Raw genomic sequence first — 17,252 nt, forward strand, 5'->3', positions numbered from 1 at the left:
ATGAAGGATTATAAGAATTTCTGTAGCTCTCAGAGCTTTCTAGTCTAAGAAGAGGTGTAATCTACTTGAAGATCTGCTTGAGGTCTGTGTATCAGTGTGAAATTCGTCTATGGACTGAATTTGCTTGAGGTTCTCCATTGTGGTCAACACTGTTGGGCTGGTGTAAATGAGAGGAGATCTGAGCTCTTTGACTTTGCCTTGAACAGTAGAGGAGATGATGTGGTTATCTGCAGCTGAGAGCATCACGGAGAGCCTCACAGTGTGTTTCTGCTCAGCTTCTGTGACCTGCTTTGTTGTGGCAAGAGAGGTCTTAGGCTGGGCTGCATCTCACCCTGTTACATGCTGTGAGAGGAAGGGAAAAAAGAGGGTTTTGTTTCCTAGCCCAGCAGATGAACCCATCCATGACAGGAAACCTGGGTTGTTGTGTTGCTTACCCCTCAGATACAGACACAGCAGTGCTGACTTTGACTAAAGGGATGGCTATTTCCTTTGCTCAGGATGTGGGCCAGGCTTGATGGTTTTCATGCTTTCTTTGATGCTATTCATGCTTCATATCTGCCCAAAGAGACAGATAATATGTACGCTGTTGTTGGAGTCTCCTACTGCTTTTCCTTTATATCATAAATTCTGCTGTAATTCAGAAGAGAGCTCAAAGCTCCTTTGCCTAATGTGAGCTGTGTGGATAGCAGAGTTATGTTTGGCCAGCTTGTTGCCCTTAATTTGCTATTTTTGTTTAACCCATTTTTGCCAGGCGTTACATAGCATCCCGTTGCTTTTCTCATCCGTTCCCACAGCAATTTATATTGCTGTTTCAGAGGCAGTTTCCATCCCTGGGTTTCAAAACTGGTCTGCATCACTCCTGCTGTGGCAGATAGGGATGCTGTGAGGAGTAGTGCATCATTTTCTGCGTCATTCCCTCACCTCCCCATGTGACAATCCCTGCTGCTCCTCTCAGGTGATGTGGAGCAGCCCCAGGTCTCCAAGACTTTAGAAACATGCTCTATTTGAATAGCAGCAGTTTTACCAGAAGGCACACAGGGAAGGCAAGGTGAAAAATATCTGATTTTCTCCTTAGTTTTGCTCTCTCAGTGGAGGAAGTGTGTTCCTGGTAGGGCACTGTCCATAGACTGGATTTGTATGGGCATGGGGCAGAGTGGCCAAAACCCATTAGCCAGGGTGTTGGGAAACATGAGACAGCTCTGGAGGACTAAGTGGATGGCCAGGGTTGAGGACAAAAACTGATTGCATGGTTTGGTTGCATTCAATTTTCTTGTCCTTTCATTGCCATATCCATCCAGCCTGCTTAGAGAAATGTCCCATCTGCTCCCTTCATCTCAAGCTGTTAGAGCTGCACAGCAAATCTGAGCTCATTCCTCCTTCCCTGTTCTCCAACACTCTCCATACATTTATTCCACTACCATACAATGGCTATTAGTAGAGACAGTATTATGTTTCAATTTAAAAAGTGATATCACTAGAACTGGGAGGAGCACAAAGTATAGTTTGTCAGACCCTTTCCAATTTTGTTGCTCTTTGGAGATGTTTTTGATTTCAATCTACAGGGTGGGGATTTTTACCTCCTTACTATTTTCAGGCTTGCGTGTTGGAGTTTCCCTACAAAAAATCTACAACCAATGTCAAAGATAGTATTTTTCCTCCCATTTTCCAGCTGGCACTGACAAATGTGAAACTCCACAAAAGTTATTGGTTTTAAATTTTCCCGAACTGTTTTAGGAAGTTGAATATTTCTATTTCTTCTTTTATTTTCCTTAAAAAAAAAAGAGAAAAAAAAAAGTAAAGCAAAGCCCCCACATTTTTAAAGATATTTCCAAGCCGGTTTTTCAGAAGCTAATAGCTGTGATGGTAGATGACATTTGTCATAGCAGCATCCAAACTCTGAACCTGTTGAGATTCACCCATTTTAACCCTGGACATCTCCGTGAGCATCATCCATCTCACATCCGTCAGCGAAGACATAAACATAAACCTAGCAAGAGCCTTGTTGGTTTCTGCTCCATACAAGAGAACGGGGTTAAAGGTAGCAGCACAATAGGGGAAACAGCAGTGAGGAAGAGAGAGAAAAACCAGTCAGGAGAGGAGCATGTTGTTTTTCAGATTCTTTGGGGATTTTTAATAAATCAGAAGGAGAGGATGCCAAAAGGACCGGTGCTGCCTTGCTCTCCCAAGCCAGCGGGGATGTGTGTTCAGCCCTTCAGTTCCAGAAACGTCCTCATCGTCCCTCGGCAGCCCCTGCATGCCAGTGGTGGGCAAACCCCCACTGCAAAAACCCTGCTGTCACTGGAGGTTCCTGCAGCTCACAGCACAGGCAGCAAAGCCCTTGGAGTCCCCAGCTTTAAGCCTTGCTGATCTTTCACATGTCCCCTCGCTGGGGCTGTGTGTCCCCAGTGGGTTTTTAGGTCTGTTGGATGTGGCCTGGCAGAAGTGAAATTGCCTTAATTTAGCAGAGATGAGAAACGCAAGGAAAATAAAGCAGACAGGAGCTCTCCTTGGAGATACTTGGTATTGTTGAGGATAGACTTTCCCAGCTATCCTTTGGCGGCCATAAAATGTATTTATATTATGAAAAACAAAACACGATAAATAGTGACGTTCAGGGATGCCATGTTTATTTGTGTCCCAGTGACTCTGATCACTTTAAACCATGAGAGTTGAGCTGGGCTCTTTTTCACTCTCATTTCGTTTACTAATGATATTTCATTGCTTGGAATTTGCCTATGAATCTTGTTTATGACACATGAACCAGAGCTGAGCCTGGCTTGCTCTCCCATGTGGATCAGCCCTTAAGGGCCATTGAGAATAACAGATAGTTTCCCCCAAACAAGTTAAACAGTTCCAAACCAAACAAACAGCTTTTGTCTGCATCCCCAGGTCCATCAAAGGAAATGTGTTTGATGTGCAGATGGAGTAAGATAGTGCAGTGGAGAAACATAAACTGATATAAAAGACAAAATAGAAAGAAGAAATAGGAAAAGAAAAGTCTTCTGGCTGGTGTAGTTTTGGTGTGAAAAAATTTCCTAGCCTGTTTGAAAATACTCTTCCTATTGAGATCAATTCTTAACGGCATCCAAGCTGCTCCATGCTGCCCTAGTGATGCCAGACTTGAGTTAACTTAACTGATTTGTTCAGGATCCTGTGACTGCAGGAGTATTTTCTAAATCTTAGGGCAATTATGTAGATGAGACATCCCACTAATTTCTTGGAAAAAACCCTTTAAACCCATGAGAATTTGCTAGAGATGAGAGAAATCCCCAAGATCCTGCCATGCATGTTTTTGTTGTGGCAAAAAAGTGAATTTCGCTGGCTGGGGCATCCCAAGGCAGATACATTTTGAGGAGATGTTTGATACAGCCCTTTAAAGCAGTATATTTGCCCTATAATTTTGTTGGACTGAAGGAAGGAGCTTGCCTATGATATCTGCTCCCCTTATTTTTCTTTCTCATCTGGGCCAGTGTTTCTGGCAAATCCTAATCAGATTTTTTAGAGAGGTGGGGTTTTGTGAGGAAAAGATGCCTCCAGCATGCAGGGTTTGGTGTAGATGGGGCAGCTGGGATGAAGAAAGCTCTGTGGGGTTATGAGAGTCAGGTCTCCCCAGCCCTGAAATGGTACTTTTTGGCTTCAAGAATTTTGTGCCAGATTAGATAAATCATGAGAGAGAAGTAGGCACAGGAAGGAGCCTCCCTATTCCTCACTGTCTGCCTAGAGAAAAGATGGACTAGGTAGGAATTTGGACTTAATGGGAACCTGTGGAAAAGAGTTGTTCCCAGTTGTCTGTCCAGACCTCTTGCATGCCCCTTGTCCTCAGAGCACTTGTGCCTGCACGCTCCACATGAAATGATTGCCTGTTCTTTACGGAAAGACAAAGTGAGGTAGCCCTGCCTGGAGAGGACATTTTGGCTTTGATTTAATGGCAGCCGTTTGCTAGTTATTCATTTGGTTCTTTTTTATATAATCACATGTGTGTCGATATCTCTCTCTTTTTTTCTAGTTTTGCTCTTTTTTGTTTTTTCGTTTACTTTATTTTGCTTTTTTCTTTTTTCTGTTTTTTTTCCCCCTTTAGGTTTCAGAGAAATTATGTTGAATCCAATAAGCCTCCCTGGACATTCCAAACCTCTTAACCAAGGCATTTATGTTGAGGATGTCAGTGTTTATTTCAGCAAAGGACGTCATGGCTTTTAAAAACTCCTTAAAAGTCCCTGTTCTGATGTCAAGTTTATAGGCTGTGCCCTCAAAATGGTGGGAAGCAGTAAGCGTGGTCTGTATGGATTGAGGTCTCCTCCCAATAGGACTCTACAGCCCTGCCTGTACACACGTTAAAGCCAACTGAAACTGTGGTTTTCTGTCACCAGATAACAGGGTTGTTCTTTTCCTCCAATGGTCGCTGTGTTCGTTAAAATATTCCTGCAAGGCACAAAAGCAGCAATGAGAGCAAAATAAAGAGAATTAAAACCCAATTGAAAGGAGTCATCCTAATAACACAGTAAATAATTGTACTTTTGCTTTAAAATAAAACACAAAACAAAAAAAAAAACAACAACCAAGCCAACCAAACTGACATCTTTAGTCATGTCCTCCCTGCTTGGAGTTTTCCTTGTAAGCTTGTGTCTTCGCAACACCCAGTGAATGCTGCCATCACCTCTTACGTGGCACCGCCATGGGAGGTCTCCCAGAGCGAGCCGAGGCGGGGAGCCTGGAAGAAACTAAAGCAGAACGAAGACTTTTGGTAAGAACAAAGGCAGCCCCGCTCCCAGTTCTTGCACAGAAAATAATGTTGGAAGGAAAGAGGATGGAAAGAGAAAAAAAAGAGAAAAAAGTATCTTACTTCTCTGACAGGAGGAGAGTGTGGTTATCTTTGAAGTGCACATATTCTAGGAGGCTTCTCTTGTTTGTCTGTCTGTCTGTGTGTGTTAGAGCGGCTCGTTGGATCTGACTATCTCGTTGTCGTACTCTGGTCTCTCCCTGCTGCTTAAATGATGAGCTTTATCTGAGGAGTTGCCTGCACTTCCCACATGGATGGAGAATCCATAGCGCAGGAGGGTCTGTGTCCTTGCCAGGACTAGAGCAGTAAGCAAAGTGGAAAAGCATATCAGACGCACGCAGGTCCCATTGCTGGGCCTTCTCCAGCCCCATTTAGCTCTCCCCTCTATGCCCACCCCACTAGAGATTGATTGTAACCCAGTTGCATACCCAGAACCATCAGCTCAATGCTGGCTGACTGAAGGAGAGGGAAAAAAATTTATTCTGTTGCTTCTTCTCTGGCAAAAAACAGGATTATCGGTCCTGTTCTGGCCAATATTTGTATTCTCTCCCCCTCTCCTATCCCACTTTTGTCTTACTTCATCCAAAGCCTCTCAGATGGAAAAGTAAACCCTTTCATCCTGTCCTCAAGAGAAGCCAGCTGCCCTCGTGGCAATTTGCAGGGCTTTCCTTGGACTGTCTGGATGTCACATGTACTGGAAGTACAGATTTGCTCACACATGTCAGTGGTAACCTATAAGCAAAGCAAATTTTCTCTAGAGGACAAAAAATATTCCAAAAGATTCAGGTGTGGCCAGATCCTTTTGTGAGGAATATTGGATCAGGAGCTTGCTCACCAGCCACTCAGCTTTGCTTGCCTTCTTGGTGGCCCGAGGTGACCTTATCACATCAGGGGTGTCTCTAAATCACCAGCCCTCAAGGGTCACTGCCACTGGAAAGAGTCACGGTCCCTCTCCACCAGAACTGGGCAGAAGCCTCAGAATGGATGTTCTGCTTCATCCTGCCTTTACAGGTGACCTGCATGAACCACCCTGGAGGTTGCCAGGAGGTTTTATTATCAGCTGTCCCATAGGGATAGCGCTGGGAATATTCCATTCTCTTGCTTCTTCTCCTGGTTCGTTTGCATAAAAAGGTAAAGTGCAATAGAAGAGTACTGGAGAGATGGTGGCAGATTGCTTTAAGTTAATGGACATGCCTTAGGGGGGCATCTGTGTTAGCACGAGGAGACCTGGCTCAGGTTGGATGGCTTCAGAAACCATGACCAAATCTCCCAACAACGTTTCCTGCCCGCATCGGAGCTGGAAATGCCAGAGGTGCACTGCCAGAGAGGACCTGCGGCCGTGTGCCATGGACACCTCAATTCTGCAGATTCACAGAGTGAGGAGGAGCTTCGCCGAGCGTGTGAATCACTGGGTGCTTGTCTGAACTGAATTTTCCCATCTCCTGGAAGTTGCCCACCTGACCTGGGGATGTCTTGTCCGTCTGAACTGTCTCCTCTCCCTAGCACTGTTCAGGGGACTCTGCTCTCAACTCTGTGTATCAGTCGTAGAGATGCATCTGTGGGCCTGGACCAGAAGCCTATATCCAAACACCCTAGCAGAGGAAGGGTTGAATTTTGCAGCTCAGGTCCATCTCTGCTTAGAAGAAATCCTCCGGACCGTACAACATAATTAAAAGCAGTTCTCCCCACTGTGATCGATGTCTCAATTTGTTTAACACCAATTAAAGTCTCTGGTTCCTCACTGCTGAAAACGAAAGCCAGTCGTGGCTGTTTGCGATTGGTGGCTTTAAGTAGCAAGTCTAAGGATGTTTCTTTTTTAAATTTTATTTTATTTTTAATTATTGTAAATCATTACCTCATTTTCTGTCAATGAGATTCCTCCATCTTTGTGCATTCTTATCTTGCCATAACTATCATCCTGTGCTAATGGGAAATGGGACGGTCCCTTTTCACAGAGACTATAGGGGTGTTCAATGTCTAGTTTCTTAATAAACACTTTATTTTCTAACGAAACAGCTGCACCAGGCCTCTTCTTTGAAGAAAAAATAAATAAATGTTCAGAATGACATGTCCTATAGTCTACTTCTTCATGAAATGGTCCACGTGGGGAGTTTGGTTTGTTTTCTTCTTTGGCGGGTGCGGAGGGTGGGATTTACAGTTGTGATGGGAACATTGCTCAGGTGTAGCTCTTGCTTCTGTCACTCTCATCAGGCACAAAGATATTTTCTTGCCTGGGAGCTTAGCTGCTAATGGTCTTAGTTGACAACCTGTTGGTTTTTGTAGCATAAAATGGTCATATTCTCAGGGACAAGCTGGTACTGCAAGAGATTGTGTCAGGATTTGCCAAGACAAGTTTCTATAGTTAGTGGAAAAAGTTTTATTAGAAGCCTTATCTCTCAGGGAGCCTGACAGTAAAAGATTGTTCTGGCTGCAGTGCTTTTGTTTCAGGATATGCTGTTGCTTCGGGTCTCCTTGCTTGGCTGTGCAAATTGACAGAAACCAGCAAAATTGGCTGTTGGGTGTTGGATTGTTGTGCTCTCCTCAGGAACAATTAACCTCATGTTAATCTCTCAAGGGTGTGTTGCTGTAGAGCCAGTGGGGTACGGGTGAGCACTGTGCTCAGGTTCCTCATTAGAAATTCATGTCCAGGTGGTTGGATGCTCCAGGAGGAGAGAGGAACCATCCTGCAGTGTGTGGGACTTGGCACGAGGGTGTGTCTCAGTTGTTTCTTAGAATTGTTCACAGGAGATGTCACTGATGTAACTAAAAGCTGCTGTGCCAACCTGCAGGTGACAGTGGGCATGAGGACGGGGGTGTGTTTGAGCACATATTGATGGATGGTGCTGGAACCCTCTTAGAAAACCTGGTGAGAGTTTTGATGAGCAAATTAAAAACATGTTTTCCAGCATCCTTCTGTTCCTATAACTTCCTGGCATGACTTTCAAGCGAATGTCTCAAAATGATGCTGTGGGTGAATTTCTGCATGACCTTCCCTTCTAATAAGTGTTTCTCTAGCAGTGATGGGGTGCTGTGGTTCACAGGATTAGGTGATGGCTGAGACCTTGACCTTTCCAGCAATGTCTGCAGTGCCCAAGACAAATGTCTGTCTCCTAGCATAACCTTACACAAGGGATGAGCAGCTGAGCTGCATTGGATTCCATCCCTGTTTCCTTTTTCTTTCTGAGGTGTGGGAAACAAATGTGGGGTTTAGAAGCTCTGTCTTTTCTTCTCCATTTCTGCAGGGTCTGTTATGAGATTTCACAGCCCAGAAACATTGCAAACAGTGGTTGATTAGCCAATTACTCAGCCTGCTGCTATGGTCAGCTTTGTTTCACTTTGCTTTGTGTTTCAGGGCAACTGACTTCTTACATATGAGTTCCCACAATACTTTTAATGCTGTCAGTTCAAAAGGAGCTGGTTTAACTATGGGCTCTGACAGGCATCACAGAGGGGTTGGGCACTTGTTTCTTCTTGCTCTTTCTTCTTGTCTGTCTCTGTTGCCTGATGTGCCCATGTGAAGGCTCCATCCTCTTTGTGACAGCTGGACCATGAGCTGGTAATGCTGTGCTGCTCTCTCTCCCCACTCTGGCTGCAAAATCTTCAAGTAAGGAGTTTTTACTGGAGGAGCTTGGGATGCTGGCTTGGTAAGATGGGGACAGAGGATCTCTAGCAGGAATGATCAGCTCCTCCTGAACATCACAACCCTGCCTCCTCAGGGCTTGTAGAGTGTGGAGCCTGTGTGTGAATGAGCAGAGAAACAAAGTTTTGGCTCATTGTACTTTGACTCTAAAAAGATGGAGTCGTGTTTCTTTCAGCTTCTGGTTGGAGGGAGCACGATGGGCACGGTGTGTTTCTGGCACTCTCCAGGATGGAATCACTGTGTGGGACCTTGGGCTCAGATTTGCTGCAGGCTGTGTGGGATGCTGTAGGTCATTATTGGGGTATATTGAGTTTCTGCAGCTGCTTATCCACATTGCACTGAGTCCTGATGTTCTTTGCTGCTCTTTTGTCTATTTAGATATGCTTTTGAGGAGTCAATGCCTTCTCTCCCAAGAGGCTTGAGCTTGTTTTGAAGGTGGTGGTTTGGTGTTTCTTTCTACCATCAGGCCTTTGTCCTTTCCCTGTGTCCATGTCCTGCTGTCCAGGGAATTTCTGGCAGCTGTGGGGAGTCAGAGGAAGCTGCTTCTGCTGATTCAGCTCTGCTCTGATTTGTACCCAGAACAAGCTGCAGATCCTCAGGGTTAAGCCTGGCATTAGCAGAGGATAAAGAGGCCTAGACACAGTAGTAAAGCTAAAAACCACAGGTTTGGAGGAGCAGCAGCAAAGAGAGTCCACAAGAAATCAATGCTGAGTGATTCAATTTTTTTTCCTTAACGTTTGGAAGCACTTCTGGTGCTGTTTGTGCAATGAGTCAAAGAGGCCATATTAACCATGCATTTAGCAGTGCCTGCAGAGCCTGAGCAGTTGGAAGAAAATTTAACAAAGTGTGGGGAAGTGCAAATGGCTGCTTTGAAGGTGTGGGCACAGTTTGGTAGGAGACCTGCCCACTCTCAGCTGGAAAAGGTGCTTTACCTGGTGAAGCAATGATGTATCTCTGCTGTTGTGCTGCATTTTTCTTTGCCTTTATATTCTGTGGTTTCTCCAGTGCTGTCCCCACTACTTTCCTTAAGACAGGCAGGCTCCTTGGTGGTGGCAGCATGTGGTCTGATGCCAGAGAGCTAGAATAAATCCCAGCCCACACACCAGTAAATAACTGCAGGAGGATTCCTTCGCAAAGAGATGATGATAGTTTCTCCAGCAGTAAAGCAGAGAGCAACTGCAAGACAGCTACATTTGAATTTTGGTATTATTTTGAACTTGTGAGTGTAATTGCTGACTAATCAGCAGGAATAAATTTTAGTTGTTCTGTATAAAGTGGAGGGATTTGTTCTAAGTGCTGGTTAAGTGATTTACTCTGCTGTTAGTGACTCATTTGTGATCTGTGCCTGATTCCTGCAGAGAAGTTGACTTTTTGTAAGCATTTGTTTATTATTTCAGAGTATTTGGCCTTTTTTCTCCAAGATTTTGCTTCAAATATTTGTGTTGTGTGATGGGTGTTAGTTTTGCTCTTGGATAGGGTGAGTGAATGTTTCAGACAGGTAGAAATGTAACATGCAGAGAAACCATTCAATCATCTGTTATTTGGGGTTGTCCCCAACCCCATGTTTCTTTTCATATGTTGGGATTAGTACCATCCTGACAGGTCTTTCAGCAGGCAAGAAAAACTGTCATTGTCTGGGCCTTTGGAACAGTTAAGAGCTTGTTTTCAAAGCAAGCATCTTTCCTGGCTCCAGTCAGAATCCTGGGAGCAGCCTGTGTCTGACCCTTGTGTGGGTTTCCATCCACTGGTGGCAGAGCAGCCACTGCTGGAGGTCAGGCTCATTGATGAGGAGTCAGGGAGAGCCAGACTGGAGCTGCATTAGGCTCAGTAAACTGCCAGGATGTCTGAATAAACTGATTTTGGCCAGGTCATCATTATCTTAAGTGAGTCAGAGATGTGTCCAGGCTGTTTATTAGGATAATTGGGACAGGGAGGGAGGGATGCTTACAGTCCATGGACTAGGCTGGTAAGGTGGTGGAGTATATTCCAACACCTGATACAAGAGAGAGGGAGCTCCAGGTCTTTAAAGCTATTGTATCCAAGGGCTGGTCCTGCCAGGATTCAGTCCCTGGTGCCCCTGTCAGGCACGTGCAGTGACATCATGCTAATGCACATTTCAAACATCATTGATGTGAGCTCATCTTGCCAGGCTGAAGACTCATACCTCTGCTCAGGTTTCCTCGTGAGGCCTGGTTGCCTGGCAATTTTAGAGATATTCTGGATCAACAGAGCATTTTGGGTTTGCTGTATCAGGGCCAGGCAATACGTGGGGATGAGAGGAGCAGCTGTGCACTGTCACCTCTTCCTTGATAGTGCCTGGTCCAGCCTCCTGTAGGCTTCTGAAGGTGGCTGCAGGTTTGCTTTGAGTTTCCTGGACACGTTGGTGTGACAGTGTTCACAGGGGTCTGAGGATGAGGGAAGGGATGAGGATCTGACTCCATGTTTCAGAAGGCTTGATTTATTATTTTATGATATATATTACATTAAAACTATACCAAAAGAATAAAAGAAAGGATTTCATCAGAAGGTTGGCTAAGAATAGAAAAAGAATGATAACAAAGGCTTGTGGCTCGGCTCTCTGTCCGAACCAGCTGACTGTGATTGGCCATTAATTAGGAACAACTAACATGGGTTAATCACAGATGCACCTGTTGCATTAAACAGCAGCAGATAATCATTGTTTACATTTTGTTCATGAGGCCTCTCAGCTTCTCAGGAGGAAAAGTCCTAAGGAAAGGATTTTTCATAAAAGATGTCTGTGACACGTTGGTTTATTGGGTGGTCCCAGAGGGTTTGGAAATTCAAGTGTTTAAGCTCCAGTCACATGCTCAGCACTGCTGGAACACCTGCAGAGGTACCAGTCCCCCAAAGCCAGCACATCTCACCACCCACAGACGTTGCAGGAGACTGAGAAGGGCCTCCCTTAAAGACAGGTAAGTGTCATTTTTTCTCCTTCCACGGAGCTATTGTGTGTAATGTGCTGGATTCAGACCTGTAGCAGGAATTATTTTGATGGATCTGCTCTAAATGCATCGATGATAACTGGCTGCATTAGACAGCATCAGTGGGAAGCTGTCAGTCCCTGCTCAGGAGAAAGCAGGGGCTCTTCTGGCTGGAGATGCTGCAGGTCTGGCGCTGTGTGGGAGTGGAAAGCCACAAGAGCCAAGAGCTGCTGGGGGCCAGGGCTGCTGCCCACGGCTTCTCCTGTTTGCCACCAGGTCAGGTGTGGTGAAGGAGGCTGCAGCCCAAATGCCAGCAGGGATGGCAGAGCTGTGGGAGGTGTTTGGCATAGCTGCTGACTCCTTCAGAAAACTTGAGAGCACAGAACTGCAAGGGTGGCTACTTGGTGATAGTGCCAGTCTCTCATTTTCATTAGCAATCAGCCAGAAAAAGGCTGTGGCATGCCTTAACTCTCCTGCCCAGGGCCAGCACGGAGAGAATGGCTTTTCTGTAGCCATATGACACACTTGCCACTCAACTCCAACAGAAGATCTTATGGCCATGGCTTCAGAAGAAGGTAACAAAATCCCTGACAGCGTATCTTGGATGAAAGTATCATCCTGTCAACTAGACTGAGCTTGGTTTAATCCTGTTAACCTTGCAGTGGACTCTTGGGAGTTGGGTAAAATTTTCTGTAAGTCCTTAAGCTTCTCTTCATGGCTGTAATGTGTGAAGCCTCTCATGTTTTGCCAAATTTCCTTCTCTGGATTCAGTGGTGCTGGCATGAACCTCAAAATTAGGAAAAAAGGGCAGAATGATATCAATAGCAGTGTCACAAGGAAAGGCAGATATCTCTCACCAAAAAGACAGAGTCATCCTTAGAAAACAAAGAAGATTCCTGAGCATAAAAGATATGGCCATGTACACCCAAATAGGTAAGGATTGACAATGTTCCTTCTAAGGAAGACCTCTAAGACTCAAGGAGCAAGGAAATGTGGTGATCATGAGCTATAGATACAGCACAACACGAGTTGAAGACCTCGTGTAAGTAGGAGGATTTGGCTGTGGGTTTGTTCACAATTGGTATTGGCTAAGCAGAATAATATTGAGGAGGTTAAGCCATGTGAGATTATTAGCAATATTTGTGTCCCTTTCAGATCAAACCTGGCTCTTTGACCTGAAAGGGCCACTGAAATCAAAGGGCTGCACAGGAATCTGTTTGGGTGATGCCTTGAAGGGCTGGTTCAACCCTTTGGGACCTGTCTGTGCCCTTAGTTGACAGCACTGTGCTGCTCATTCTGTTATCCAGCTGGGCTGTTGGTGTGCCAGCACAGGAAGAGAACCATCCCACAGCCTGCTGGACACGATCCATTGAGGACTTCAACCCTCCCTCTCCACCTCTCATTTCCCTGTGCTCCCTGCTGAGTAAAAGCAGGTCCCCACTGCTTGGAGATTTCACCAGATCTCACCCAGCTCCATGCTTAGGTTCCTCAACAAGAAACCAGAGGATGGTCATCTCTGCAGTGGGAAAGGAAATGCCTTGGGCATTAGATCCTTGGAGGTGTCCAAAGTGGTGTCCTGGTCTGGAGAAGTAAGTAGATGCCTGCTGATCGTGATGCAGGGGGGAGTGTGTGCTTGTGTTTGTGTGTGTAGTAGCAATCAAATATCCATGTTGGAAAGGTGGTGTTGGATTTCCAAGGGCAGGAACACATTCATTAAATGTGATCCACAGCCCAAGGCAGAGGATTGGAGGTCGGGATGGCAGAGCCTTGAGGGGATTAGGCTGTGACATGGAGGTAAGTTTTTTATTGCAGTTCTGTATAAATGATTTAAGTCCCCACAGTCCACTGGCAGTGTCCATGCACTGGGATGGATGAGAATAGACTGGCTCTGAGCTGGGTATGATTCCACACAGCAGATCTGGAGACCCTCAGCAGCACATCCCTGTGTCCCAGAGACTGAGCTGGGGTCTCTCACAGAGCTCAGCTGCAAGCTCAGAACAGCTGCTTGGGTTTGGGAAGAAGCAGGGAGCCACAAGGGTCCTCTCCCAAGGGACATCCAAGCCCAAGTGCAGGCAGCACACATGCTGCTCCCTGCTTCCTTAAAACCCCCTGAAAAAAAAGGCTATTTGTTCTAGGAGATATAGATTATATATATTTTAAGGCTCCATAAATCATTCATAGCCCAAAGATAAAACTGAGCATCAGAGCCAAGGAAAGACTGGGGCTGTGAGGCAAAGCAAGGAGCCTTCCATAATGTATTGTACTCAGACCTGACCTGGCAGTACCTCCTTGAAATCTTGCCTTTGCTTTGGGAAGCCCTCTTTTTCTCCTAAAAATCTGAAATACTCACCTACTTTCAGTAGATAATTGTAGGAGGACCATAATCAGCTGCTTCCCTTGCTGTGCAGCTTGATGGTTGGCTTTTGAAGAGTTAAAGTCTATGTCCAAGTGAGCATGTGAGAGCACAGTGGGGCTGTCAGGAAAAACATGGATGTGTTGGCTTGGAAGGAGAACGAGAGTCCTAGGGATGCTATGGGATCAAGCAGGGTTTAAGGATTAACACTTAGCCTGGCAAACAGTATCAGGTAGGGATTATTGAATGGCTTGGGAAGAGAGTCTGGTGTTTTCTGAGTGAGCCAAGCCCTTCCAGGCTCAGTGTGGCACCAGCCAGCTCTAAGTAAGGGCTCCTACTTGCTCGTGGTCACTTGGTGGTCAGCATGAAATGAGTTTGTGAGTGTGAGCCTTATGCCTGGCAGGCAGATGTCCTTAGCTCAGAAATCATCTCTGGTTTCTTGGATGGAAGCAAATGCTGATGATTAAATCCAGAATGTAGCTGTATGGCAGTGATTTGTGGTGTCCTGACCTCTTGGCAAAAATAAATATACAACACAACCTGTCTGGATAGCTGCAGAACTCACAGCCAAAATGGTGGAAAGGGAGGAAGAGGGACTGGTTGTTTGGTTTATTTTCTTTGTGCTTTGCTATTGTTGTTTGTTTGATTTTGTAATCTAGGAGAAGGGCTGGAAGTTGAGCTTTCACTTTATCAGATTATGGTTTTCTTTCCTATATGAGTTGTATTACAGTAAAAATTCATGTTCTCCTTGCCCTGATTAAATGGCAAAATGTTGTACCAGAGCAGCAGGAAACTCTCATGTTGCTTTGCTATTTCCTTTTTAATTACTGTCACCAATTCATTGGCAAGAGTAATCTTATTGCTCAGGGCTAGAGACACCTTCCCTTTCCATTGCTATATAGCCCCAGGGCTTGTAAAATGCATTTTTGGCAGTAAGGTGAAATAAAGAGAACTTCATTTATTTGCTGCATTTCATTCGTGCCAGCACAGGAGCTTGTGAGGCCACAGTCTAGCCTGAGTATCTGGTATTGTCCAAGTTAAAAATAATCCCACTTTGCTCACTCAAAAGTAGTTTTCAACCCAGAACCTTTCAGGGCACTGCTTGGCCAAACAGCAGCAACAGAATTAGGGAGAGAATGGCCAGGGATGGGGTGGGGTGACAGGTACCCCACAAGGTCAGGTAAGTGGCTGAATCAGAGCATCAGGGCTGGCTGCTGATAGTTTGCAGCAAGCAAGCACCATGATATGCAAGATGCCTGCTGCAAAAACTGGGAGAGAAATTATTTGGAAACATGTCATCTTTCTAAAGCTTTTATTTTTTAATAGAGAAAACCTTTCAGGCCCCTTTTTTAATTCATAATAAAGAGCAGGTTGAAAAGAAGGAGAGGGCAAATGAAGACGACGAGGCTTGCTAACTTCCTTTAAAGTTGGAAGGTCACCTTTAAAAATGGATGAATGCAGTGTTTGGAAGAAGCTCCAAGGCAGCAGGCCTGGGGTTCAGCACTAGAATAGGAGGCAGAACAAAGATGAAAGGAAGAATCCAGTTGGGATCTAGGAATAGCTGCAGAGCTGCAGATCCCCGTGGTGGACTGGGGTGGAGGCGGTGTTTGAGGGAGCTTCTCTTTCTCTGCCTGCTCTGGGAAAGCTGCAGTGGTGCGTGGTGATGTGCTGGGAGAGTTAAATTTGGAGCTGGATAGCCAGCTGGACTGCACAGGGGCACATGGATGGGTGCTAGCACTGTGGGAGTGAGATTGGGATCTGGGATAAAATTAAAGCACTGCCTGCCCATTTGTATTCAGGGATGCTGGGTAGCTCTGCAGCTGTCTTGCCTGGTTTGGCTGTGTCCCTGCTGACTTTTCCGCTATCCTAGGACTCTTCAGGGAGTGGGAAAAGGGTGATCACAGCAGGAATGCTGGTGATGGCTTGCTGCTTGCTAGTGCCAGCCCTTCCCACCTTTCCAACCTGAGCTGTCTAATGGGAACAGGACATAAGGGGAGGAGTGGGGGCTGTGTAGAGTGACCCTGGTGTTGATCTCAGCTGTGCCTGCCCTGGGCAGAAGTTCCTGATGTCAGGGGAACAGTTCTGAGGATTCACCTAAGAGCTGAGCACATTTCATATTTAAGCAATTGCCTGTCTTTCCCTCTGAGCCACGACGCAGGGGCATCAAACACATGCTATCTATTGCTTATTAAGTGGTTTAACAAGCCCAGCTAATTACAATGTACTCAAGGATTTTGTAGCTTATGAAGGCAGTCCCTGTTTGTTTGTGTCAGTGCTTTAATACATTAATACACCAATTAAGCCTCGGGAGGTGTGTGTGTTCACATAGCTTTACATATGGGGAGGCATGTTGATGGTTTTCATATCAGCTGGGGTTTCTCTGGCTCTTACAGCTCCAGCTCTGAAGGGATGCTTGTGGTTTTACAGCCTTGTCACTGGAGGGACATGCATCCCCTGCATAAAAACATTGTTCTCCCTGCCCAGAAATATGTTGTTTTACAAGACTCAGGCAGACATGGGCACTCTGTTGTTAAGAGTCAGACAGGCCTTGGAGATTTCTTGGTCTCTTTCCTTCTCAGTGCTGATAATACAGGCAAATTGTGCCTGAAAGTGTTGTCTTCTCTACCTCAGCTAGTCCTGAGGGGTCAGCAGTGGGAGGTGCTGCCTGTGACACATGCATTTGTTTGCAAAGGGCCCAGCACATTCATTAAGCCACACGGTAATGAGCAATAATCAGTGCAGAAGGAGCCCAGCGTGAGCCAGTGCAGGGATGGGCTGGAGCAGGCAGAGAGGGTCAGAGGTAAAAACCTCCTCAGAGCACTCACAGCTCAATGAAAAGAAAGCAGTCGTGGGGGGAGGAGAAGGAGAAATGACAGATTAAAGGAAATTGAGCAACTGTAATAAATACACTTGAAATTGAAGTGATTATATTCCCCATGGAGCTGAAGTGCTGAGGAGGGTCTGCAGAAAGGGCAGCCACACAAAACCAGTGGCCTTTTGGAGAGCTGGCTGGCAGGGAATGCAAAATGAGTGGAGGAAAGCTGGCTGGGCTTTAATGCAGGTCTTTCAGACACCGTTGGGAAGGCTGCCCTAAACATTCAGTCTAGTAAAAATAAAGGTAATAAAAGGCAGGATGATGGGACTGACATGCACCAGGCTGGCTAAGCCAGAGACTGGAACCAGAATGGAGCACTGCTGAAGTATCACAATGAAAGGAGAGGGGAGGAAGAAGAGTGCAGGAGAAAAGAAAAGGGTGGAAAGCAGCAGCCATACAGATGCTGAGGGTATATTTCAGGCAGGGAAATCCTTTTGCACGTAAACATCTCAGAGACAACAAAACTGGCCTCACGTCAAGGAGGGGTTGGGAGTTTTGAGGAAAACAGGGGTCTGATACAGAGGATGTGGAGGAGAAAGTGTTTATCTTGAGAGTGATATAAAGAGTACTTACACTGGTGGCAGAACAAAAGCCAGCCTGAATCAGTGATAAGAGGAGAGAAAGATTATTAAATATTTTTCATCTGCCAAAATTGCATCCAGCTT

General features: G+C 45.6%; 1 protein-coding gene across 3 annotated transcripts in view; it reads left to right on the plus strand.

The window, feature by feature from the left end:
* NTRK3 (neurotrophic receptor tyrosine kinase 3) overlaps positions 1-17,252 on the plus strand; it is a 203,648-nt gene that overhangs the window by 132,062 nt on the left and 54,334 nt on the right. Inside the window, exon 13 of one of the 3 annotated variants that reach the window (XM_058811210.1) lies at positions 4,079-6,714. The exons of the other annotated variants lie outside the window; for them this stretch is intronic. Coding sequence (XP_058667193.1) covers positions 4,079-4,197 — 119 coding nt within the window. The 3' untranslated portion in view covers positions 4,198-6,714. Of the gene's footprint in view, positions 1-4,078; positions 6,715-17,252 lie in introns of those variants that run through there. 3 annotated transcript variants of the gene reach the window in all.

This window comes from Ammospiza caudacuta, chromosome 10 (genome assembly GCF_027887145.1).
Source record: "Ammospiza caudacuta isolate bAmmCau1 chromosome 10, bAmmCau1.pri, whole genome shotgun sequence".
Lineage (NCBI taxonomy): Eukaryota > Metazoa > Chordata > Aves > Passeriformes > Passerellidae > Ammospiza > Ammospiza caudacuta.